Genomic DNA, 14829 nt, shown 5'->3' on the forward strand with positions numbered 1-14829 from the left:
TAATATCTGTGCAAAATTTTATGGCAATCCTTTAAATAGTTGTTCATATATTTTCAGTCTGGATAAAAGTGGTGACATTGTCTAGAACCATGCCATTAGCAGGGATACAAACCCATATAGTGGTAGTCCTGAAAATAGAGGGGCCAGGTGGCCTTGAAAAGGTTGTGTATGTGGCTGGGTTATAAATCCATCAGGCAATCTAACTCACAGTTCAAAGGTTTATTACCTATCTGGTTATTACAAATTACTTTCAATACTTTTTTCAGCCAATCACTTATAATGAATTAGAAAACAGAAATGCATTTTTCCAAAATAACCCTCAAATGATTAATCTACACGAGAGTGTGAATGACCATTAATTGTCCATTATCTGACCTCCCGCTAAACCCTGACCCTTGACCCCAAACACTCGATTCTGTTGACTCAGAAACATAGTGTGAGGAAAGAGACTCTTTGGCAGAGCAGCAGGAGGAGACAGGATGTACGAGGTAGCTCTTCCCCTCCACTCTCAATCACGTAAAAAAGCCATCAGAATTAAGAGTTTAGCACCAGGCCAAATAGCTAGAGATTAACGGCTCCAAAAATAGGTGAAATGGGCTGTGTGTGTTTTTGTGTGTGTGTGTGTGTGTGTGTGTGTGTGTGTGTGTGTGTGCAAACTAAGTGAGAAAGGTATTAACAGAAAATAAGAGAGAGAGACCGAAAGAGGGAGAATTGTAGAACTAATTTGGTAATTTGGCCAAGAGTTAAAAGATGCACTTCAGTCATTACTGTAAGTGCAGTTACAGCTTTTAATATATTTCTAAAATCCAGTGACCTAGTTTGTAGAAAATTGAATATGCTGCACACTGCAGGGATTTTTGTGCGTTGTACCTTCCACTAGCACATCAGCTAAGCTTACCAGTGGACCTGAACAGGACTAAAGTTAACAGCTAAAGTTAGCCCCGTCTGTCACCTGATACCAGTCAAGGGTCATAGGTTAGATCCCTTTCTGTGGCCATGGTTGGGTTTCACAGCTCCAAGTCCATCAGCTGGCTCGTATGAAACTGCTCTGAAATGGAGGCTAACAATCCTACAGAGGCATTTTTCAACTGCAATGATCAGATACTGAATCTGAAACAGAGGAATTAGAAAAGGGAAGCATGTATTTAATGATTTTGATTTAATGATAATGATTTTTATCTTTTCTCATTCATTCATTCATTCATTACTAAATATTGGTTAACAGTTAGGATCTATGAAATGAATCTAGGGTATGAAATGGAAACCTTATTGTTTTTCCCTGGTATGTTAAATGTTATACTCACGTTCAAGCTGTGTGAAATCTGTGATGCCACAAAGAGACCATTAACTGGTGGTGCAACATGTCTGGATGACCAATCCTCCAGTGCCACCGTGTGGTGAACATTTAAAAATATATATTTTCTTGATGCCTAAACTATTGCTTTTGAAGATTGTGTATTTGATCTCAAAACTGCCCAAATCCTAAGAGAACAATTAGACGAGTCAGTAAATGCTTGAAAAAGAGAAAAGGGTGAAAACTAATGGGAGGTGGAGATACTGGGGCCCTATGTGGGAGTGAGTGGTGACGTTTGTGGGTGGCACAGGAAGAAACAGAGTGACAGCTGATGTGAGTCATGTCTATTTTTATTCAGTCTCTCAGTCTCTGTGGAGAAGAATCACAGCTAAACAGACACGTTATACCTCTCCTGTTTCATATCAACAGTTCAGAAGTCTACTGTAAAAGGCTTCCCTTCTTCGTAGCAGCTGTGCTCCTCGCCCTATGAAAAACTACAGAAAACAAAGCACACACCGCTGCAGCAGAGTGCAACTAAAAAACACACTCCGTCTAATCAAACACCAAAACTTAGAATATACTGTATATAACAGAGGGGGAATTACAGTAGTAGTAGCTACTTCAAATTTGTTGGTAAGCAACTTTTCTAATATGACATTACTGGATGGTGACAGGTTCTGTAGGGTGTTTACAGATTCAAGTCAAATCTGCACCTTTCACACCTCATCAGACATTATTTCTATCATGTCACTTCATCGGTGCCTCCTGTGCTTTCCCATTCATCTTTTTCCCATCCTCGACCACATCTCTCTCACAACAGTCTTGTCTTTTCACATCCTCTATTCTTCTTTTTTTATGTTTAGACGTAATTCTTCGTCATTCAATATAATATTTACATAACTTTATTTAAGTTTTCCTCAGCATCTTTTTTCTTTCCTTTCAATCTGCCGTTGATTTCCATTTATTAAACTTTTCCACACAACATTTCCTTTGCAAAAAAGTGTTCCCTTTAACTAAAACCAAATGCATTGGATAAATGAGTCAACAAGATTAAATGGAAGTGATAAAATGTGCTACATGGGTGCCCAATCCAAACAGATCTTGTGATAAAATGTGGCTGATAAAACTGCTGCAGCCATGAATAACAATATTACAATACTAAAAACACATGGACTTGTTTAGAAAATGTTGCAATAGCTCTATGTTCCCATAGATTATGTCCAGACCAAAGTCTTTTCAGTGCGTAGTGGATCCAGGGCGCCAGACGCCAGGCTGCAGACCCAGGTTGGAAGTGCTGAACCTGGGCCTGGGGACCCTGGTAAGTTGACTGGTGCTGGACGCCGGCCGAGAGGCCCCAGCAGGGCCTAGGGGACTCAGATCTGGGGCACTCTTAAACTGCCTGTTGGCCTGAGCACTGTTGGAGGGCTGAAGTTGGGAGAAAGCTGGGGACTGGACTAGGTTTGGAGTAGGAGCATAAGAGAAGGTGGGGAGCTGAGGGAGTGGAGCGGTAGGGGCAGGGGGAGGTGGGGGAGACAGAGGGGAGGTGGCCCACTGGGGTTGGTAAGGTTGGGGTTGAGGCTGATAGGGTTGGTAGGGGGTGGGATGAACTGTGGGTGGAGGAGATACAACATCAGAGCGCCACAATGGTTCTCCGAGTGTCGTAGCTGATCGAGGTACAATCACTTTGAGGGCGGGCCCTGTGGCTATCGGCGGGGGGGTGGAGAAGCGCTTTACCTCATATACTCGTGCTGTTTTCTGAGGACCACTTGGCATTCCTTGCTGCTGATAGGTGGAGGTGTCCTGGGGAACCCCGCCCCCATAGCTGAACAGAGAAGAGTTGAGCTGGTAGGGCTGGTGGCTCATAATGTCCACAGGCTTGATGCCTGCTTTCTGCCCTTTAGCTCGAGCTGGCCCAGACTTTGTCACCTCAGGCTTCTTCTGGGCCTTCAGAGGGCAGGAGGGAGAGAGAAGGGGGTTGTAGCTGATGGGAGGAGGAGCACGGATGCTGGACGAGTATTTCCAGGTGGCGGGGAGAGAAGGTGTGGGTGAGGGCTCCCTCGTCTGGGCGGGAGAGTAAGGTGCTGCAGCAACAGAGGGAGCTCGCTCCACAACGTACCGATCCATTCTGTTCTGCCTGCGGGCAAACAGCTCACCTCCTTTCCCTTCCAGCTGGGGCACCTGAGGGGTTTGTGGTTTTGGAGCTACAGGAGGTGGCCTGGGTCCCCGCTGAGCCTGCAAGAAGTTGCAGGCCTCTGCCCCCAGCCTCAGCCAGTCCTCCTCCGGCCCTGACTCATGTCCGGTCTCCGCACTGGGTGCAGCTCCAGGTTCAGCACCTGGGGTTCTTTCAAAGTGGTCATCCATGTTCTGGACCATCGACATCAAGTCCGGGTTTGGAGAAATATCTTTGTTCTGGACCGCACAGAACATTGGCTTCTTGTTGGCACGACGACGGGCATCGTGCAGGATGCCAGTGCGAGCGGCAGGGACCGCGATGCGCTGCTCACGTGTCGCCAGTGAATCGGCAGCAGTAGGCTGGGGAGGTGATGCAGTTGCCATGACAGCATGGGGGCCGGGAGTCACTGCACCTGTCATGTTGATGTAGGGATGGACAGATGGAGATGGAGAAGGTTGGGTGGGAGGAGGAGGAAGAGGGGTAGGCTGGGCATGGAAGGAGACCTGTGCCAGATGTGGTGGGGAGATGGGAGAAGAAGAAATGCCAGTGGAGGGAGGTGGATAAGAAGTAGCAGTATGAGAGGAAAATGGCTGCGGAGCTGGAGGGGAGAAGGGTTGAGCAGGTGATGGACAGACCAGGGTACTTTGAGCTGCAGTAGGAGAGAACGGGGTGGAGGGGGAAGCATACACTGCGGGCTGAGGGGAAAATGTTGGTGGATTTTTGGCTGGCTGGGAGAAAGGTGCAGAAGACAGATGGGAGGGATGAGCAAGCACTGAGGGGGGAGAGTTAACAGAGGGGGGAGTGTTGCTGTTGTTATTTCTTGGAGGGATGTACAGAGAGGTGCTAGACACCGCTCTTCTTGCATCTGGCCCTGATAGATGCCGAGTAGGTTGGATAGTCACCATGGAGACGGCCGCCACAGGTTTGGTCGCCATGGTCACGGCTGTGGGTTTGGGTTGGGGAGGGCGAAACATCACAGAAGTTACAGATGCACGAGAAGAGGTAGGGCCCGGGGTGAAGGGCCGTGCAGTACGGTTCAGAACACCTTGATTAGGACTGAGGTTGGCGTTCAGGTGATGATCTGAGTCTGTGATTGGACTAGGACTGAGATTAGGGTTAGGACTAGGATTAGGGTTGCCATGTTGCCCATTTTGACTTGGAAGAGGCATCTGAGAGGGTGGGCTCAGAACAACGCTAGCCCGACTAACAGCTACTGACCCCCCATTGGTCAGAGCCACAGCTGGAGGAGACATGGGTGCAGGATGGTTACGAACTGGCTGCTTCGTGATGCTGCTCTCCAGCCTTGAGCCCTGATAGGCTAAGCTCTCCAGCCCTGAAACCTCCAACCCTGGGCTTTGATTGACAGAGGTCAAAAGTTCTGGAGTCTGATAGGCTGAGATGTCCAGCCCAGAGTTGTGATTGTTTGTTGCCGTGGTTGGAGTAGTTGGCGTGGTTGACGGGCAGGCAGAGCTTCTCCTGTCCAACACGTCTAGATAACCAGTATCCCACGTAGGGTCAAACGATGCTGAGAATCCCTCTTCATCAACTTCTGAGCCACTTAGGGCAGAACTTCCTCCTTCCTCTTCTGTCTCCCCTCCTGTCTCTCCTTCTGTATCCCCTCCTCTATCGCCCTCAGCTTTGCCGAAGCAGGTCAGTGTGTACTTCTTGGCCCTCTGTCGGCGTTTCTTGAACATAAGCACCCCTTTTGAGTTGGGGTTGGGAGCATCAGTCAGCAAAGAGGCAATAGAGCGGCATTTAGTGCGAGCTTCTTTCACCTGTTTCTCCACCACACTCTCCCCACGCTGCAACTCTGCAAGACAGGAAGAGGACAGAGAGAGAGAGCCAAAAATAAATGTGCTGAAAGAGAGAGGAAACAAAGGAGAGAACCGGTAGTGGGATTTCTGATGAATACATAACAAGACAGGTGACAAATAGTGGAAACAACAGCGTGATAGGACTCACTGACTGTGAGCAGAGGCTGATTTATACAGTATTATCACAGTGAGTAGCTGCCATGAGGATTATGAGTGACAGACAGGAGTGTGTGTTGTGGATTTAGAACAAAGAATTCCTGCTGCTCTCCAGAGTTGGGTCACACACTCCGGGAAGGTTAGATCAGAGTCTACACAAATGCTTGTTTGTGCCAGTGTATCTGTGCGTGCATGTGTGCATCTCTGCTTAGTCCAAGGCTATTTGAGTCTTTTTAGTATCTTGGCTCATCTCACATGAACATCCTCACAACATAACTGTAGTCTGATGTCGCCTCTGTGTGCACATATTCTTATTCTATATGGTATATAGATGGGTATAATGCACATTATATTATGTATTCATATAGTCAAGCTTACCAAGACATAACAAACACACACAATCCCAAAATCAAACATGATATTTCAGTTGCATTCTGTAGCATGCCACCCTTCACAAGATACAATAACAAGTCTTAACGGCGAACCAAGGTCTATCCATGCAAGTGGCTCAGTTAGACTATGCAGAGTGGTGCAGGGAGCTAAATGCTAACACATCTTTTGGCATGTAAACATGCTAACATTTGCTAATTAGCCTAAACAATAGCTGAGGTGGTGAGAAGGTCATTGTTTTATACGTATTTGGTGGTAAACAAAGTATTACACAAATGAAAATGTTTGTTTAAGAGAACAAAGTTATTTCAACTGGGAAACAGGGAAACATAAATGTTAGCACCAAATTCATGACAATCCTTCCAAATAGCTTTAGAGACACTGATGATGGTCCAAGAGGAAAAGTCAGAGGATCATCAGAGTCGTAAATATCTATACCAAACTTCGACCTATCCTTCCAATACTTAGAGATCAGTTGAGATCAAATTGGTGGACTGACCGACCAACCAGCAGACCGACATTGCCATGACTAGAGCCGTGCCACTAGCAGGGCTTTTTTGCATTATGTATCCATCACATAGTAAGCAGCATAGCTTCATCAGCTTGGTAAAGCACTGTATGGACACATCAGTCTATATAATTTGTCTTTACAGCATAAAACCACAAAATAACATCTTTACGTCTAAATCATTTCACATCAGGATCATCAATCAAGTCCAGTTGTACAACAATGACAAATAACCTTGACATTAATGATCAAATTTAATTTCTAATGTGCTGACATAGCATAGAAATTAAGTAATTCCTCTTAATATGAAAAATAATAATGGTGAATCTGTGTGTAAATTAAGCACACGTACATGAAAACGTTTGAATGTATCTTACCTGCGTACACGGTGTGTGGGACTTTGTAGCCACCTAGATCTGAACCTGAAGGAGATGTGAGGTCCCTCATCTCACAAGTGTGAGTGTGTGTGTGTGTGTCCTTAAACTCCCTCAGACCCTCCCACACACACCCTAACAGTGTCCAGTTCTGCTCTGAGTGGGGAAACGTTTAGTCTCTGTCTTCCAGCTCTTCTCTCAGGGCACAGCCCATGTAAAGACCTTTGTCCAGCAACCCAAACCAACACATGATGTCAACCCACTATTCCTGTCTGTCTGACAGGCATCAAACACCTGTCCAGTCTCTGTCTCATACAGACACACAAGGACAGGAAGACCCCTCACCAGTGGATATTTAGACAGCAGTGTCATTGAGTGTATGTGTATATGTGTGTGTGTGTGTGTGTGTGTGTGTGTGTGTGTGTGTGCGTGCGTGTGCGTGTGTATGAGTTCATAAAGCCAATTATAGTTTATAGAGGAAAGCTTGGTCATAATTCTTTACTGATGTGCCGTTCTCTGCAGCTGACACTTAATGCCTAACAACCACTGCACACACACAGACACACAGCTCTATAGCAGAAGACCTAACAATCCCATTCCCAAAGCCAAAGGCAATGTGTTTGTGTGAGGTGTGTGTGTGTGTGTGTGTGTGTGTGTGTGTGTGTGTGTGTGTGTGTGTGTGTGTGTGTAACGTGAGAAAGGGCAGGTCCCTGAACACCTCAGTCATCATTTGCCCTATAGTAAAGCTCTAACTTTGTCATTCAGGCCTTCTGTCTCTTGTACAGGAGGACGGATCATTACTGCAACATTTGCTCATATGAATCACAACTCAGTCAGGGCATAGCTATTCAGCTGGATCTGCTGTGATCATTACCTCATATCATACCTTGTTGACATGGTAAGTTAATCAGACAAGGTTAATACAACTTGTATCTATGAGTTAAAGGAGTCAACATTTTGGAAAAGGATAGTTAAAGTCTTCCCTTTAAATTGTTGTTTTTAAACTTAAAAAAAGTTAAATGCTTATGCTTAAAGTATTCCTTTAAAATTCTAATCTTTTTTGCTTGTGACCCCTTAATACAAATATCATCTACGACCCCACTGTCCCTTAATACAGTGGTTCCCAACCTTTTTTCCTTGAAGCCTCCCTTGTCCAAGACAAGTCAGGCCCCCCCAGGTCCAACCCCTACCCGCAGACACACACTAAATAGGTAATAAATAGCTTAATGAATTTAAATGTGGAGCAAAAATATGTTTCAATTTGGATTATACAGAGTTTTGATTATCCAATTGGGTGTGTTATTGGGATTTTATAAATTTAATTTTTGTAAATAATAATTTTGGTAACCTCACAACCTCAGCAGACAAAGTTGTGTGCACCCCCTGCGATGGACCCCAGGTTTGGAACCACTGAATAGATAAAACTATGAGATAATAGAAAAGTCTGGGAACAAACTTACTGTTACAGTTTCAGTTCCGTTATTTCCTGTAATTATCTCATAACTGAGATTTATCTTACAAACCTTTGTCCACAACTTCTCCATAGGGATGAAACGATTTGATATCATACACAATATAATTTTTTCACATATCTCTTATATTTTTCTCTATCAAATTAAATAATCTTTTTTATTTCTGAGGTAGGGTTTAAACTGTGTAAAGCAATGTCTTCGCGCCTTGATACAACTATTGGCGCGAGTGATGTCGAATAAACAAAGTCAAAAGTATTTTGAATATGAATATTGAATGTGAATATTCACATATTTGTGTCACGGTTGAACTATCTTTGCTTTTCAGTTTAGTGAATTAATTATTTAGCCTTTAAAATGGTTCCATACCCAAAGGGGACGACTTCAGAATGACATTTTACTGATACTACTGCGAACATGTGGCAAAAAAAACACACAAATCCCACAACCTGGACGTACACACACATTTACATGAACACACACAACCACACACCACATATTCAGCTGTGTGGCCTGTAAGTCAGAGCTGCGTCCAGTCTGTCAATCAGATGCTTCAATGCCTATAAATACAGTGAGAGAGGCAAATGCTCAGAATACTGACAGAAGAGATAGACTGCTGTTTCAGGGGACTGAAGAGGGGGGGAGGGGGGAGGGGGGGGGAATATCTCTGTCGGTATCTGGTATATCTCACCCCATCACCACCAGCCTGTGAATGTAACTGGATGCGCCAGTGCAAGAAAACAACCACTAGAGGGTGACCTAACTATTGATTTGAGCTTCAAGACTACACAGCTCTCTGCAGCTGATGCCTTCGGAGGTACAGAGGGAATCTTTGGAATTTAAATTAAAAAGCAAAACACTGTAGTAAAGACTGAAATAGTTTCATTACCATGAGAAACTAGAGAGGTTCCTGTTTTTGTTTGGCAGCTGGTGTATTTTCCTCCAAATGACTAAACTCACATCCAAGGTGTGATCCATATTTACCTGTAATGGTGTATTGTAGTTTTGTATAACGATATACTCACTGGCTTGCCGTGCCTTTTCCATGTAGGTGGTGGAGAGCTCGTCACTGACTGGAGTCAGCTGTGGTCCCACCATGGGCACCAGTTGATTACCAGAACCCAACATCAGAGCCTCTTTCGCCCGTTCAGGAGATACAAGCGGTGGGCAGGCCAGCCCGATGCAGCCCCCTGCCTCCTGGAAGCCGCTGTCCCCTTCTCCCTCAGCTTCCACCAACCCCTGATCGGGGGTCGGAGTGAGTGTGTGTGGGGTCAGGGTGTGCGGAGTGTGCACTGGTGTGGTCCAGTCAGTCTGGAGGGGCTGGTAGATGAGCTCTCTGCGAGGGACGCCAACAAGACACTGACCCTCCCACTGTCCCTGCATGGATACCCCTGCATCTGTGGCGCTCTCATACCTTAGAGGACAGTCAGAATACAACAAAGATCAAGAGGCTTGTCAGGGAGGCTTAGTTGACCTTATACGATGAATCTGATCTGAAATGTCAAATCATGCTCTTCTTGCTTGTAGAAAAAACTGACTACTTGTATTAAAGGTACACAGATTGTAAGGAATAAAGGATAGAAGGGCTGTAAAGAAGAATTTCTGTCTGATGAAGTTGGTCCTAAATAAACCTTTCTTACAAAGAGCTGAAGTACTGTCTCTTCACCTCAGTTTAAGCTCAATATATTTTCCCACTTGGGATTTCTTTCATCAATATTTCTAGGAGAAAATGATTGATTTCTCAGATTTTATTGTCTAGTACAGTCGTAGATGTCCTCTATGGTTAGAATATAGACAGGAAACCACAATATGATAGTTCAGCTTTTTTTTTAAAAACTGATAAAAGAAACTTTCCTTGGCAGAAGACATTGAGAACAGGAAGTGGGGAGCGACTTCAGGTCTCTCTTACCCGCTCATCTCTGAGGTCTCCTCCTCTTCTTGGTTGTCATAGCGTGCAGGAGAGCGTGCGTGAGGAGGTGTGCGGCGTTGGCGACGGTGCATGTGTGAGTGTGTGTCTGCATCACTGTCTGTCTCTCCGTAGTAGGCCTCGCTGTCTGGAGGGGAAGTGATGCCCTTGGGTATCCCGGTGGGGGACAGGATGGAGGAACGCTGGGAGGTCAAGGGAGCCGCGGTGGGAGACAGGACCCTCATGGAGGAGCGGGGTGATGCAGAGCAACCAGAGTAAGATGAGGAGTGGAATCCAGAAGGGGCCCTTGAAAGTTGTGAAAATGCAAAATGTGCATCAGTTTGTTTGTAACAAAGTCAAAGAGTGTGTGATGTATGTGTGTGAGTACATGCTCTGACCTTTTAACCCTCAGGCTGAGTGTAGCGCTCTGTGAATCTATAAGGTTCATGGCCTCGGCATGACTGAGCTCTGCACACATATGGTGGCCAATGGCTACCAGCTCATCATACTCCTTCAGTCCAGCTCTGCACGCTTTGCTGCGCCTGCGTACCTGCAGAGAGGAAAGGGGTTTAATAACACATTAATACTTGTAGCGTTGGTAAATATATACATACACATTACATTGTCTACTTTCCCACATTTCATTAGTTATTTGAGTTTTTAGACCAGTGGTTTTCCACCTTTTTGGCTTTTTGAACCCTTAAAACAAAACAATTCTACATGCTGTATGTGTATATGTTTTGACCAGGATGAGGATGTCTTAGGGAAAAACATCCAGTCATTCACAAGAAATAAAAACTAAGATTTAAGGACCTTATATACATACAAATACATATACTTTTGTGTAGCATAAATGTTTTTATTCTGCTTTTCCTTTTTATTTGTCTCAAATGTATCTTATAACCACTTGGGATGTCCCAACTTCCCATCAGGACCACTATCTTGTTTTGTCCCCTTGCAACATTTTGTGATTCTCTTTGGTGACTGCTATTTATCCCAAAGTTTGCACTCTGAAACTATATTTTGTCTTGAACATAAGGAACAGTTTGGAACTTAAAGTATCAACGTTTATTTTACATAAAATTCTGACTTTGGTGACTCCTGGTCGTAGTTTTCATCCCCCAACATTGTATCTAACCAGGGACACTGAGAATAAATGGGCTGAAAGCAACATATACACTGAGAAAATCATTTAATACCATAATCACATCAAACGTTTATATATAGTGGCTTAAAGGCAGTGAAAACATATTTTCTTAATTTCTTACAATGAGTGATGGGTGTTTTGCAAAAGTTTAAACAGTTGGTTATTTTACATGAGAGATTTCAGGTTTTCTCTGAGCTCTTCTCACTCAGAGAGAAGTCTGCCTGGTGGCAAGCATTAAGAATAACTACACAGAAATAGCCAATCTTATCACTGATGGACTGGTGTGCTTATGTAGGTCATATAATATTAAATTAAGACTGCTTAAAAACTCCGTCTTCCACCACAGTTTTAAACTCAGCAGATAATCATCTCAGTAGCCAGGTTCCTACAGACTGTACAGTGTTACCATTTCACCAAAAAATGGTTTAAAGCTCAGCGACTTGTTCGACAACACTCGGCTCTCTTCTGCTGCCAGAAATCCTCGCCGCTGTATCAGAATAACTAATGAAGTCATGCATCTGTTGCTGGAGGTCGCTAAGAGATGATGTCATAGTACACTTCAGGAAGTATGTCTGTGGGTGGTGGGTGATAGATGGGAGAGACGGAAAGGCAAGTTCTTGTCCACTAGAAGGAGAAGATGATAAGACCCTCCCCTTCTGTCTCCTCACACATACACACTAATACACCTTATCACCAAAAATGTTGAGAGGAGGAAAGTGTGTTCCCGCACCTACTTGGACTCTTAAGAGGAAACAGTATTTGCCTTTATCAGTATCTCTCGACCCAATAATTCCATTGCGGCGTCACACAAACACGAGCAAGGACAAGCTATCTACCTCGTACTTTTCCACTCAGACAAATGTACACGTACATATACACACACAGCACAAGGGTACATCTTTTAAGAGGGGGACAGCTGCATCACCAGTCTGGATCTGGAACGATGGGGGGGGACGCTTGGCATTCACCATATGTTCCCCACATACCCAAAATAAAACCTTGCAGGAAAATCAACCACATTCCTAGACAGATGAAGAAACACCGGCGCTGCTGTGATGGCAAAGACAGCAACAAAAAGAATACTAACAACAAAGTGCGTGTGCGTGTGTGTGTGTGTGTGTGTGTGTGTGTGTGTGTGTGTGTGTGTGTGTGTTTCTGTATCTCTGTGTGTGAAAAGAGGACTTTTTCCGTGCTCAGCTTCCAACTCCTTTTAATGGAGCTATTCTGATCCTCTAGTTTGCTCTCTATTCCCAAGCTGGCTTATCTGAGGTATGCCCAACTACACTCACACACACAAACGACAGGTTACACACACCCATATGCCAATAAGAGGAAGCACACACTGATCAAACTCTCATTAAAGGTGACCTTATCTGTGTGAAAATCCTGGATAAAGAGTGGCCCTCGGTGCCAGAGCCACTCAACCTCCATTTTGAATCGGAGGTAATGGCAGCTTGTGAGTGTCGGGCCAACTTTGAACGTCAGTGTGAGGGAGGTCACATTCCCCCTCTCCAGAATAGATTTTCTTATTAGAGAGAACATTCTGGACTGTCAACAAATATAAACGCAGACACAAAAAGCTTCTGGAGAAACCAAAATTAAGACGAATATTCCCAGGCTTAAAGTCGGCTTATTGTGTCTACTAAATATGTGACGATGACAAATTGTTGACAAAGTTCATCATCTACCGTGTATGTGTGCACAGTGGACACATTCATGTGCACAACATGCAATGTGTTTATTGTGCACATATAGAATAGTAATATGCATGCACTGCACACTAACCTATTTAAAAGAAACCAGTGCTAATCTCTGCTGCCATCAAGATGCAGAGAAGAAACCCGAGTCAAGATCAACCCCTTAACAAGTGTTTAACACTGTTCTCTGACCCACAAACACAACTGAATCACAACGGGGAGGATAAAACTGAAATTGGTATGAATAAATTGTACTAGTATATCCTAGAAGTACTGTTGTGTGGAGTAGAGAGAAGATTACTACTCAAGTAGACAGCAGAAAAGTAGCATTTTTCTGAGTGACAATAATTTAAATGTGAATAGACGTCCTGTTTGATATCCTGATTATAAGCATTTCAATATGACTGTTCATCAAACTAATCCCTCCCTATTTACGAACTTACTGACTTTAGAACGCACTCACTTAAGTACAGGTGTGTGTGAAGAGGGAGACAGTTACACTGACAAAAGTGCATGTATTTAGTATTTTACACTCCTTGAAAAAACCTACGAGCACCTGAAATTTAAGTTCATAATGACACCAACGCAAAGAGGTACTGATTCAGTTATTCAGACTTTATGCCGACTAACAAAGCTCAGATTACAAACACAGCAAACCACAAGACTGACCCTCAAACCCTCAGACCACAACTAACAGCTGCAGTTTCTATTAAACCCATCTACTCATGTTACCACCTTGGCAGTAAGTCTTCCCTGTAATGCACACACACACACACATATAGGCTCCGGTATACCTTGGCCACCTGTAGAGGTTTTTGCTGCTCCGCTCCTCCCTGTAGTCTGAAGCCCCACGGTGCTCCTCCAGAGAGGGAGAGCACAATCTCCTCCGCTACCATCCCTGCTCCCAGCTCACAGCCTGCTGTGTGTGAATACGTTTCTCTGCCCTTCTCTCAGCTCCTCACACTCCGCAAGTATCAATGAGCGCGCCTGAAGCTCCTGTCTCCCACTCCTCTCTGTGACCACGGCAAATCACTCCACCCATGAGGAGACAGGGGGTGGCTGGCTTTCATCTGCTTACACTGGAATGCTGTGTCGGAGGGTGGGCAGTCAGGAGTGTGAGAAGGGGAAAAAGTGTGTGTGTGTGTGTGTGTGTGTGTGTGCATCCTCCCTTGTGTTCAACACTTGCCATGTCACTCTCAAGCACTCTGTACAGGAGGGGATGCTTGCTGATATACGCTCCCGAAATAACCACTACCAGCACTCCCTCTTTGACCCCCCAGTGCAGCCGGCCTGGCCAGCAGCCACGGCTCACGGACTCGCCTTCATCTACCCACAGCAGAATGAGGGATGTGAGGAGGACATATTTAAAGAAATTCGGAGGGTTTAATGTCTGTTCGGTTTAACAGCTTCAGAGTGGGTGCTAAAGGGAGAGCTGTGCTCCAGTGACCTATATATATATTTTTTTATCCTTCAGCAGTCAAGAAACATAACTTTACACATTAGATTTAGATTATTAATATGAGGGTCAGGTTCTACGTTGATTACTGGCTCTTAGACTGCTGATCTTGAAGAAAAGCATCTGATCACCTACTGAAACTCATGCAAGGTTTGTGATTAATAGCCTCCTAACATAAATCCATATTGGGCTTGATTGCAAAGGATCTGGGCCTAATTTGTCCCAGTAAATTGATACTCATCCCCAATGTGTACCCCCAAAATAAAGCCAAATCTGGAAAACATGATATGGGCCCAGGCCGGCTCACATTTGGTTCTGACACTTTGGTCCAATTAAGTTGTCTTCCTCTTGACACATTATTATTATTATTATTTGATAAATGACTGGAAGGATCACCATAGCCCTATTGGCTCTTAGCCAAAGGGGAACTTCCACTCCAGACATG

The 14829-nt window shown here is 44.5% G+C and overlaps 1 protein-coding gene across 1 annotated transcript; it reads right to left on the reverse strand.

The window, feature by feature from the left end:
- Positions 1-1626: 1626 nt before the first annotated feature.
- Positions 1627-14070, reverse strand: synpo2lb (synaptopodin 2-like b). The gene is made up of 5 exons (XM_051418382.1): positions 13723-14070; positions 10483-10634; positions 10088-10390; positions 9204-9592; positions 1627-5277 (listed from the first exon to the last, which is right to left on the reverse strand). Exons 1-5 carry the CDS (start codon positions 13822-13824, stop codon positions 2531-2533), a joined length of 3693 nt encoding a protein of 1230 aa, XP_051274342.1. The 5' UTR covers positions 13825-14070; the 3' UTR covers positions 1627-2530.
- Positions 14071-14829: the final 759 nt, after the last annotated feature.

This window comes from Dicentrarchus labrax, unplaced genomic scaffold (assembly GCF_905237075.1).
Source record: "Dicentrarchus labrax unplaced genomic scaffold, dlabrax2021, whole genome shotgun sequence".
Lineage (NCBI taxonomy): Eukaryota > Metazoa > Chordata > Actinopteri > Moronidae > Dicentrarchus > Dicentrarchus labrax.